Below are 12383 nucleotides of genomic sequence, written 5' to 3' on the forward strand. Positions count from 1 at the left end.
ATGTATAAATTGACGCTCTCAATATAAGAAAAATAAAGATTAGGTTAAGATATATATATATATATATATTTCATCATTGAACATTTACCTATATTTCAATTTTATCTCTTGAGAGTTTTATGTATCAGAATTTTCCTTTGTTTTCCTAAAATTGTCATTTTGTTGTTTTTGCCTTACGCTTGTCTATTGAAAATTCGAAGAGATGGAATTGATCAACGCAACAGTCAAAAAGTCTAATTATAACAGCAAGGGTCTAACATATGGCTCACTAATTTCTTCTCACCTCCAGCATATGAGAATAATAGAACAAGTTAAATCAGTTTTTTCACTTTAATAAATGTTGCAACAGTTTAATGTGACACAAAATTAAATAAAAGTAGAATATACACACACTCACACACGAACTTTTTTGAAATTTTTTTAGGAATAAAACATATGTTAGGCATAAAACGTGTATTGAGATAATGAACATTATTTTCAGCAAACCATAATAAACTTTACAATGGTATCCCTTTTTTTTTTTTTTTTCCCTGTTCTTACTTGAAACTATGACATTCACTATTTTGCACTCGTCATAGTATTATTCTTTTCAGATATTGAAACATGATATTATGCATAATATTATTGAGATTAACCATGGTCCCCTAAACAAAAATTCATGGTTCCAACGCCATTGCAGCCAAATGCAACATCACCAATCATACCAGTATAACATTGCCAACATGTTGAGTTAATCAACATGATCATTGTCCTCAAAGGAACTCAAAGAACTGATTATGGATTCATATACCTCTATTCCTTTTAAATATACCGTGTCTTTCAGGAACTGCAAGACAGAGTTACGGGAATCAGAAAGGAAGCAGCATTAGATTTATCTGAAAGAGCAAGAGAAATGACAATAGATTAGCAAACTTGTCAAACCTCATCATGTTCATGCAGTAAGATGGGAGTATTTGCCATTGGAGAGAAACCTAAGGCAGGAATCCCCAACTGTCTTATGAATCGTGCATCAGTAGTTGAAGCCAATATTTCAGGCTTTGCAAGTTTCCCACCAACTGCTGTGATAGCTTGCTGGAAAACAGACCACCATGGATTGGAATTATTGGTTGGTGTCAGTAAAGGGCGGCCCTTGCAGTCTCTTATGGGTCCAGTCTCTTTGATCTGCCATATAAATAAAGTAATCAGTGACCAATTTGCTAAGAAGAAGAAAAAAAAGAAAATTTAAAATTCTAAACCTAGTTGACAATAGAATGCTTCTTGACAGAAAAATTGAAACATAAATCCAATGTTTGGCTTCTTAAAAGCATATATAAATCAAGTGTTTGGCTCCCCTTATTTACCAAATTTAAAGGGGGATTTTGGGTTTAGGCTCCAGTAAGCAAGCCCCAGTTAAGAACAGTCGAGTGGAAAATAGATCCTAACAAGCTAACATCAATCAATGTGAAAAGATGACCCCTTAAAAAAATAAAATGTGAGTAGATGAAACCTGACGAACAGGATTTTATTGAGTCTGAATACTATCTCCTTCAAAGAAATCACAGTTGTTCTATTCATTTCTAAAACAAAAAATTATTCAAACAAACATCACCAAACCAGAATATTTGGGTAATTCAAATCAAAGATTAAAAGGATCCATTACGCAGGGATCCTGGTCCTCTTTTGATGCTAAGATGACAATTTATTGGTTGCCTAGCAAATGGTCCACTATTAACTTGTTTTAACATAGACAACAACTGTGACAACTTCAGGAAGATAACTAGATGTCTATTGCATCATAGCATTCTTTATCTAGGATCCAATATACTCCATTGCAAGGAGAAATTTTCATACCCATAAACATGATGTTCTTGATCCAAATGACCATGTACTTGTCACAGGCAGAAGCATGTATTACTTGTTTTGTTCAGTCACATAGAACCAGTGGATGCTTGAGTACTGCTCATGTGAGCAACCATTAAAAACCTTTCTCAAGGAGCCAAGTGAATGCATCATTATATTTGAAACCAGAATAGCACTTTATACATTTGTTGAAACAAGCAAACAACCAAAAAAGGTCAAGAAAGCCAAAGAATGATCATGACGCAGGCCATCAGATTCTTTCCCTAAGGAACACCCTCCATACAAATTGACAAACAGCAATTCCAGTGACATGGTCACTAAAATCTACATGGTATTGCTATCATCATCAAGGGCCATCCCCATCTTCCATGAAACTTTAAATTCTAATTTAAAAAAAAAAAGAATAACAAGAAGAACAATAACAATAACAAAAAGTGTTCAATGGTAGGAAAATTCTAGGTAGAAAATTAGTTCAAAAGAAACATGTACATCAATACAGCACAGTAACACTAAGAAAAACCAGCTGGGCCAGCCAGCATCTCAAGAAAAAAACAAACACAAAAAAGGATAGGAAAATCTACTTATTCAACGAACTACACGGAGGAAGAGCAACACAGTGCTCAATTCAGCCACTGTGTTGCTTTTACCCACCTCACTTTTGTAATTTGTATTCTATACATCAAGTTGTTGCTTTTAATACACAGCATCATATGATATGTATCATATATGATTTCCACTGCTTAAAAATAAGTGTCTCCCATTGCTATCTTGTAGGTATTTTTGTTTCCTAGGGTAAAACATCCCTTGGCAACTAAACTAATGCTGGAAGCAAGAAGAAAATTTATTTTTTATTTAGTTTCATTTAATATTAGAAGTCAATTGGATTTTATATTATGCCTTATTAGATAATTAAGTTAGTTAGTATTTTATTAATCAAGGGTATTTTTGTAATTCAATATTTGGGCTTTTCAAAGTTGATTAGAATTAGGGTTTAGTCCTAGTAATCTTTATAAGAATATTACTGTACTCCTATCGAAAGAAGTTAGACAGTTTGCTGGATTAATAAATTTCCATTGAAATTTTCTCAACGGTCTAGTATAGTAGTATTGATTCCAACCAACCTAAGGTGATGATTTCTAGGTTTTTCTTTCTTGCTTGTTTCAGATTCTAAGCAAAGCCTAGATGTTGATTCTTAGATTATTATTATCATGTTCTTCAATTTTTAATGTTGCATTAGTTTTGATTTATCCTGTGTCAGGTAGATTATATATATATATATATATATATATAGACACACAAGGAGGAAACACACCATAAAAGGAGAAAATCCAAGAACAAAAGTAAAAAGGGCGGTGGGGGGGTTGAAATAGATGATCAAACTAAGAGGAATGTCCCACTGAAAACCAAGTGCTTGCCACATAGGAGTGGGCCATTTACCAGCACATATAGGGCACACAAAAGCCAGAACAAGGAGATCCCATAACATTCATATGGAAAGTGCAATCAAGTATTTGGTCTTTGAATGAAGGAAAGACCTTATTCTTTCAATCAAATCCATTCAGTTCCTTTTGTAGAGTCAGTATCTATCTTAACTTTGATTTTGTAACTCATGTAACTCAAAAGCTTTAAACATGAATTGGCCATTCATCAAATGTGGCAGTCAAGATATGGGCTTGTTTTTTATGCCTTAAGTATGGCCCAAAATTAACCCATATGAACAGCTCTGCACCAAAAGATATTTCAGATCAAAAGTGAAAAAAACACCAATTGCACCTGGTATTTGATGAGGAAAAGGCTTGTAAGGTGCCAAATGTAAATCCTAATTGAATATTTTTAATTGGATGAACCTAATCTATTATATTATCGGTTCAGTGCAATACATGGTACGCATGCTCCATCTGCCTGGGCACCCAAATCGACCTCTACAACTGCAAACATACATTAAAGGTTAACCACATAAACTTCTCCACACTTTGTAAAGCAAAAATAAAATGTTGATAACAGAACATGTCAAGATTTTAACCATTGTGGAGATGAGGAATTATTGAGGATGTGTGGCAAACTTATACATCAGAATATAAAACAAATATATGAATGGCATTAATTAATGGTTATTGTAGGGGCTTGGGCCCGGGTGACCAGAACGGCCCATGTGACCAAGGCCCAACGCTATTGGGCTAGGACCAGTCCACTGATAACTGTGCTAAGATCTAATTATATAACATTTGGGGAATCCTACTGTGTTCGGGGCCATGTTAGGTCCGGTGCTAACTAATAACCGAGGGGGTCCAACAAGGGGATGGGGAAAATTTAGGTCGGTAACCGATCACAGTCAGTGCCTTTGGGAAACCCGCTGCCGAACACTATTTGGTGTCTGGAACAAGTTTCAAGAGAATCTTCAGAAGACATGATTTTTCTGAGGATTAGGGGTGAAAGTGGGATTGCATGGGAACCAGTAAAAAGTAATGATTTGAGTCTCACTCAGGGGAGGCTATATAAGGGACTGAGGGCAGACAATTAGTACTTCTGGGAAGTTAGGTAAAGAGAGAGAAATAAATAGGAGTCGGTGTAAACACAAAGGGGAGGATAGAAAAAAGAGAGCAGAGAAAGCTAGAAGCCAGGTCTAAAGGTGAAGAGGGTGTTGGGCTGAGAACTGTAGGGATGCTTGATTGTTGGGCTGTCAAGGCTATGCTTGAAGCACAATCTGTAGGGCTGTGAGGAAAACCATCAACAAATAAATTGGGAACCCAAATCCACTGTCTTACATAGCAACGTTTGTAGGTTTGGGTTACCACAGATATGAAAGAAGTATATGAGTAGCATAAATTAATGATCAACTAAGGAAAACTAACAAAGACCACTCTGCAATACTAGCACAGTGCAGGACCCTGCAGAATAGGTACACGATTAAGAAAAGCTGGGATGATGGCAAGTTTATATAAGAGAATGGCATTTATGCAGATATGCGTATGGTTGCTCATAAATGTCTCCAGAAAGAAGTAAATTGATAGTGTAGAATTTTCACAAATAAGAGAAATTAACTATAACATTAAATCAGCAGCAACAAACAATAATGATCTGCTATCCCTTTTCAGAACCTTTGTCTTATAGGAAAACCCAGAGCCTACATAATTTTGAAACCTAAGATTAGGTTCTTAGCTTTACTTCGTATGACCATTATACTAGGTTCTTAACACATGATATTGCAATTACCCGAACTGTTTATCCCAAAAAAGGAAAGAAAGAGAGGATATAGCACTTACCTGTGTTATATTATATTCTGCCACAATTCAAATGAGGACAACCGGGCCTTGATTAAGGATTGAGTCAATCAAATGTTGATAATATGGAAATGTAACTCACAGACTGCAAATGTTATATGTACACATAGCCAAACTCATCAACAAAAACAGAGAAAGGGGGCATCCATCAAGAAAGTAACAAGCCTAATGGTGAACATATATATATATATTTTTAGTTGATAGTGTACTAACCCAAAAAAGGCAAATTGGTAACACGCACTAAAGGAAAAAGAAAAACAAACATAGTTGCATAAACAACACCAACATATTAATCAACTTGTAATCGCACAAAACAATGATTTGGCATTGTACTACTAAGTTACTAAATCAAACACTAGTATGATATCTTTTTGTGGTTTCAAAGATTCACCTGGAAAGTCATGTTTCGAGTTTCTGGTGCCCATTCTTCAGCAATTCTTCTCCTCAAAAAGTCCGGGTCCGCTGTAGGAGGCAATCGAACATTGAACCCGGCTTCGGCCTCGGAAGGTTGCATGTTCATCACAAATCCCTGCACAAAACAAAAAAAACACCAGACATCCTCAAACCCCATCATTCACGCACCAGACAAATATAACTAGTACACACCAGTGATGCTAAAGACAACTTTTTTTCACTTACAGTAGGGGAAGGAATTCCAGCTTTGACATAAACAGGATTAACAGAAATAACTTCCGAAAAGGCAGCTTTTCCAGCCTTAACCACATCGAACTGACTCTCTCTAAACCTCGACACAACCTCAATACTCTTCATCAAATTCTCCATCGCACTATTATCGTACAATCTCGAACCATGCCCAGGAGCCCCTTTAGACTTAATTATCACATTCCACGGCGTCCTATCCGCGTAGAAAACCCTAAACTCATCACCAGGAGAAGCCTGCCCCTCGTCCAGAACAAACCCAACATTCAAATCCTCGAACTCCTTGGACTCAACGAACTTGGCAGCTCCATCAGACCCACCAACCTCCTCGTCAGGAACATAGGACACGTGTACGGTGCGGATTGGAGAGAAGTGTTTGGCTTTGAGGTTCCGAATGGCCTCGAGGTATTGGATAGCGATGCACTTGTCGTCTTGGGCCCCACGGGCGTAGATGTGACCGTCAGAAGATCGGACGGCGGAGAAAGGAGGGTGGGACCATTTGGAAGGCTCGGCGGGGACGGAGTCGAGGTGGGAGTTGAAGAGGAGAGAAGGGAGAGAAGGGTTGGAGCCAAGCCACGTGAGGAGGAGGATGGGTTTGTCCTTGTTTGGAGTGAAGTGAAGAGTTTGGACTTGGAGGTTGAGGTTGGGAGCTTCAGCTTGGGTTTTGAGGAAGGAAATGGCGGAGGAGTAGTCTGGGTTTGGGTGGGCTGTGTTGATTTGAAGGTAGCGTTGGAAGCGAGTGATGGGTGTGTCTTGCTGTTGTTGTTCTTGGGTTTGGGTTTGGATTGAGAAAAGGAGGAAAAGGAAGAGGAAGAGTGAGAGTAGAGAGTAATGGAGGTTTTTCATGGCTGGAGCTGTAGCTGAAACTAGAACTGTTTGTACATGGTTTAATAAAATTATATGAATTTTTAACAAGGAGCATGATTAGTTTAAATAATAGGAAAATAGGATCTTTAGGCCCGTTTGGTATATGTTTACAAACTGAAGATTGTTGTTTGGAAATATTTGTAAAAATATGTGAGGGTGAAAAAATACGTTAAAATACTAAAATGTTATTTAAAAACTAAAAATGATTGTTTGAAATCACTAACCAAATACCCCATTAGCTTCTTTTTTTTAAGAATTAGATATACTAGTCTCCGCCCTCTTCTAATTTTATAGAAAAAAGTTAATAATTTATATTCATTATAATTTTGAATTACTACATTTTTCATTCACAAAAAAATTTAGGAATGTGATGAAAATTTATTTTATCTGCAAACTCATAATACTCGTCACAGCTCCAGATTTTTTTGTAATTGAAAAATGTAGTAATTTCAAATTATAATAGATGTAAATTATTAACTTTCCAAAAAAATAAACGGCCTCAAAGAGGCTAGTATTTATTTTATTGAATATAATTGTAGTCTTATATTACAACTAATTTTATACTTACACTATGTGCTTTTTTTTAATAGCAATTCAAACACAAACTCTCACTAACGTACTTTTAAAGTTTTCCCTAGAATAATTTAGTAAAAATATATCTTTAACTCCCACGTAAAACTAAACTATTTTTTTTTATCAAATCCTAAATTTTAACCTCTTTATCTCTCATTCTCAAAAAAAAAAAAAAAAAAACCTCTTTTATCTCTCCCTTTATTTTTAAAAATTGCTTTTTTTTTTTTTTAAATTGCTGTTTCTTTACAATTTCAATTCTCACATTTAAAATTTTTTTTCCCCTAAATCTCTTCTTCCCTATATGAAATGTATATTTTCTATTTGAATTTGGTTACTTCTTGGTCGTTCCCTTTCTTACTTTTTCTTTTTTTATTTTATTTTTTGTTTTTTTTAAAACTCAAATATTCTTAGTTAAGTTACTCTCTTTTTAATTTTTTTTTGGGAAGTACGTTTTTTTTTTTTTTGGGAAACCATTTAGGGAAGTATGTTGGGTTACTTTAAGAAAAGAAAGAAAAAAAAATGTAAAAAAAAAAAAAAAAAATTCTCCACTCAAAATCACGATTTTTTTTAATCTCAAACAAAAATAATTGAATTTAAACAAAGTGATAAATATCAAATTCATTATTGATAAACTTCTCATATTCAAATCCTTTAAAAAGAGTTTGTATTTGAGTGAAAAGTTTGAAAATATCCACACACAAAAGGAAAGATAAGCAAAAAAAAAACAAAAAAAAAAAAAAAAAAACAAACAAAAAAAAACAAAGAAGAAGAAGAAGAAGAAAGAATCTGATACAGGTAAATAAGTAAATAAGCTTTGTAAGGCATGTGATATTGAAGTCAATCACAGGTAATAAGCAATAGTCAAATACCATTGAATTCCTATAAAAATCTCATTCACCCACAGGTAAGTACACCTCAAATTTTAAATCATTGGTAGCCATGGAAGGTAAGAACTCAAACAATAGTCAATGATGAATAAAAGAAAGAACAGCTTGCAATTTAGATTAGAGATGCAGAAGATAGAATTTGAAAAGCCATTTGAATTGTGTAAATTATGTTGAATTGTTTAGAACCCAAATCTAGAAATAGAAGAAGAAGAAAGAAGAGGACGTATGAGACTGAATTTGCTGCATTTGTGTAATTTGAAGAAGAATGAGAGTAGATGTTATTGGGTTATAAATTGGCAAAGTGCACGTGCATTTGTGAGTTATTAAAGTAAAAAAGTTTTATTTTACATATTAATCCCTATTAGTTAAAAATTTGTAAGTGAATTGTATAGGGGTATTTTAGAACTAAGAAAATGAGGAATCCAAATAGGAGAAACCCCTTAAATAGTAGTATAGATGACTATTTAGCTAAAAAATATACTTCCATCCCATGAGAAAAAATCCACATAGCATAATCTTAAAAATGGACTCTAAGGAACAGTATCTAAGTACTGTACTTAAGTCTTGCTCTAAATAATATATATGTATGGATAATAGTGGATTAAAGCAAATTTCTCCTGGTTTGGAATTAAAGTTTGTCCATCCCATTTTTCTCAAAAAAAAAAAATGTCCATCCCATTAATTTGAGCATAAATGATCTTCTTCCGTTTAATTTTTAGGCCAAAATAGCTAAATATGTTAATATTTAAGAGAAGTGCTACGTTCATAATGTTTTCACAATACTTTCACAACAAGTCCTAAATAGTAAGTTGTTACAAGTTTTAATTTGAACTCAACATCAAAATTATTTTTTTATCTACTAGTAATAGCGAGTAACAACCTTACACTTAAAATTTGTTGTGAAAGTGCTATGAAAATGTTTGTATGTTGGCAAATTTGAGCCAAAACGCATGTTTTAATGTACTTATGACTTAGTTTTTAGTGTCCAAAAGTGTGTCGAAATGTAGTGTTGAAAACATAAGAATATTTAAGAAACTATTGAATCAGGTATCTCAATTGCACCTCAATGCCCATTTGACCTATTGACATTTAGTAATTCACAATATCAAGTTTGACTTCTCTTGACCAATCAAGCTGTATGATTCTAGCCTGATGGTTCGTTTGGTTGGAGGGATGGAAAAGTGGAAGAATAGAAATTTTTTTAATTTCTCTCATTTTTGTTTAGTTGGAAGTAAAAAATTGGAAGGATGAAAAAAGTGAGTTTGTATAAATTTACTTATATACCCTTATTTAAAAATGATGACCAATTAAAAAAATGTGACAAACAACCAAAAAAAAAGCAATCACCCAGTTTATTAAAAAAAAAAAATGTCCCAAAATATGTCCCAAAAAAAATCATGTCTGGTTAAACAAAAAAAAAAAAAAAAAAAGGCAACGTCTAGGAAAAAAAAGGGAAGAGGCAACATGCATAGGAAAGCACAAAAGGGAGAGAAAAAAAAATTCCATTAAGCAGTGCATTTTCTTCCTTCAATTTTCTCTCAATTTTGGAGATAAAACTTTTTGGTGGGCTCAGAGAGAAAACACCTGAACTCTACTATTTATTTTTCATCCTCTCCACCCAACCAAACACACTCCAAAAAAATTTTCCTTCCCATTTTCTCTCCAAAGTTTTCCATCCACCTTATTTTACTTCCAAACAAACACACTCTAAAATTTTCAATTTTAGCCCATTATGACTTGCCTTGTCTTGGGATTCATATACTAGGGTTCTCATATGTGTAAAAGTTATATTTTACGGTGGTTATCATAAGAGAGAAGAGTTAGTTTCAGCCCATGATGACTTGGCCTATCTTGGGATCCATACACTAGGGTTATCATATGTATAAAAATTATATTTTATAGTATCATAAGAGAGAAGAAACATGAATAAGGAGTGAAGTTGCTGCAACTTTGTGTGCCTAGGATTTTGTATTGAACTCCTTTTGAAGCATGTTGCTATGAAAAACTTTGCACCAATAACTAGATCAATCAAGGATTAAATAACACAACTTTTCCTTATAGATTTTAACCTTAAGAATGTAGAGGCAGAATTGTTTGATAATATATAGCGAAATTTTCACGATTTTGAAGGAAAAAAGTGGTGCAAAAGATTCTTAATCAATTCAAAGAGGGGATGGGTTGCCCGTATAACTAGGAGCTAGATCTTTGACCCTATTTTGCCAAACCAACCTTGCATGTAGGTACAAGCCTTGAACCAAACTAGGCTAAATCTAAATCTTTATTGATTGATATATGTCAACATGCTTGTATTCAATGATATTGGGATGAACATGACGGACATGCTCGTTTAACTTAGGGTTTATAGAATATGGTCACATGATCAAATTTTTTTTTTTACAAAACCCTAGGCCTTCATCCATTTTATTGGAATTAAAATAAGAATTCTCTAATTTTGTGAAATGTATGGATGTTTTAAGTGCTCAAAAAATAAAAGCTCAAGCCCATTTAGAATATTGATGCCTTGTCCTTCGAATCAAGCACAACAATAGAATTTCTTTAGAGAGTGGGCAAACAATTCAAGTGCAATTCTAAACTAATTTCAAGTCAAAGACTGAAGAGCCTAGGATAATAGAAATGAATAAAATAAGTAGACAATGAGAAATGTAGCTTTTCTCGAGTGTGTCCGAGGAATAAGTTCTTATGTATAATGTTGGAGTTCTAGACCTGATAGATCATTGTTCACTTTCTCTTTTTCTTATTTCATCAACAAATATGTCCTCCATTTTTCTGGGAGAATTCCCTCCTTTTATATTCCCCTTCTTTGTATCCAAGCCCTCCATTTGTATGCCTTCAAGTGTTCCTACAGATACTTGTACCATCAACACTCTGCTGAAGGTGGTATAAAGGGCTACTAGCAATGAAGTGATTGTTCAAGGAGTCATTTCCTCATTAATGCAACTGATAAGGTTAGTGCAGGGCATTCAATGCAAAGGAGGAATTGTTCCTTCCAAGAAACTTCCTCCCCTCTTCCCTGCCTTCGTCACTATCCCTTTTCCTTGCCCTAGAACATCACAAGATGCCCATTGTCTTGAATATGCTTCCATCCTCAGGTGGGTGGAATCTTCGGAATGTGTTTGTCTCCTCAGGTGTGGGTTGAGAAATCTAATCCCTAATCCATTTCTCTTTGGTCCTCAGAACCTTCACAATAGCCCCCCTAAAACCTTGCTGTCACGAGCTACTCTGAGAGTAAGGTTTAGTAGTAAGGGGGAGACTGGTACGTGCTCAGCGCGTTCCCATATGGAGACGTCACTTCATATGCCACCTGAACATTCCTGACGCTTTAGTATCCACGTTCCTGCAGTTATTGCATTAGGCAGCTACTTGTCCCCTTACGTTCTACGGTGCGATGCTGATCCTACAGTCCCATTTTTGTGGAATTTATAAGCGGGAAAATTATCGCTCTTTTTCAACCCCTATATAAAGAGAGACTGGGGGTAATTTTTCCCATTTACACACCTTCTACAAACTTTCTTTGGCGCAACAGTCCGAGGGAAACTCCTTCTAGTGCTCGTAAGTGCCATTAGTCCTTCATCCAACATTAAAAGAAAACGTTCCTTTCTTTTTTTAAAAAAAAAAAAAATCCCCCGATAAGACAATATGGGTAGATTTGCCAAATTAGTTGTTACCCCTGAGGGCATGGCTGCTTTTAGGGCTAAGTATAGAATTCCAGAGAATGTTGAACTTCAACATTATGAACTAGGGGAGTGATTGGTTACAAACAAACCACCTGGGGTAGTAATCATTCCTATGATCACCTTTATTAAAGGAGGAATGGAGATTCCTATAGGTAGGGTAACTAGGGATTTTCTTATTAACTTTAGATTATCTCCGACCAAATGTTCTCCCAACCTTTTTAGGGTCTTCGGCAGTGTAGATATGATAAACCAAAAAATGGGGACTAACCTTACGTGTCATAAAATGAACTAGGTATATGATTGCCAAAAGGGGAAAGATATGGGTTATTATTTTAGATGTAGAGTACCCTCTGTTAGGTTAATCTCTTGTATTCTTAAGTCAAATAAGGGTATGGATGAAGACTTCCTCATCGTCTCGAGTGAATGGCATGATGGTTTGCATTGCCTTATCCAAGATAGGGAACCCAGGTGGGATACTCGAGAACCTAGAATATCTTAGATTGCCCTTTTTCCCTATCTCATTATATTTACTCATAAAGAGGATTTTATCTATTTTTCAATACTATCTATTTTTTATATCT

General features: G+C 34.8%; 1 protein-coding gene across 1 annotated transcript; it reads right to left on the reverse strand.

The window, feature by feature from the left end:
* Positions 1 to 436: 436 nt before the first annotated feature.
* LOC112032954 (uncharacterized) lies at positions 437 to 6682 on the reverse strand. The gene is made up of 4 exons (XM_024065719.2): positions 5760 to 6682; positions 5512 to 5649; positions 922 to 1161; positions 437 to 826 (listed from the first exon to the last, which is right to left on the reverse strand). Exons 1-4 carry the CDS (start codon positions 6624 to 6626, stop codon positions 731 to 733), a joined length of 1341 nt encoding a protein of 446 aa, XP_023921487.1. The 5' UTR covers positions 6627 to 6682; the 3' UTR covers positions 437 to 730.
* Between the last annotated feature and the right edge of the window lie 5701 nt (positions 6683 to 12383).

This window comes from Quercus suber, unplaced genomic scaffold (genome assembly GCF_002906115.3).
Source record: "Quercus suber isolate HL8 unplaced genomic scaffold, Cork oak 2.0 scaffold_266, whole genome shotgun sequence".
NCBI classification, from domain to species: Eukaryota; Viridiplantae; Streptophyta; class Magnoliopsida; order Fagales; family Fagaceae; genus Quercus; species Quercus suber.

What these genes read in the sequence shown, in the direction of transcription:
- LOC112032954 (XM_024065719.2), bottom strand. Translation starts at nt 6,626, where the DNA reads ATGAAAAACCTCCATTACTCTCTACTCTCACTCTTCCTCTTCCTTTTC. An exon ending in CTGGAATTCCTTCCCCTACT is followed by an intron (nt 5,650 to 5,759) that starts GTAAGTGAAAAA and finishes TGTTTTGTGCAG; the next exon opens with GGATTTGTGATGAACATGCA. An exon ending in TACTGCATGAACATGATGAG is followed by an intron (nt 827 to 921) that starts GTTTGACAAGTT and finishes TCTGTCTTGCAG; the next exon opens with TTCCTGAAAGACACGGTATA.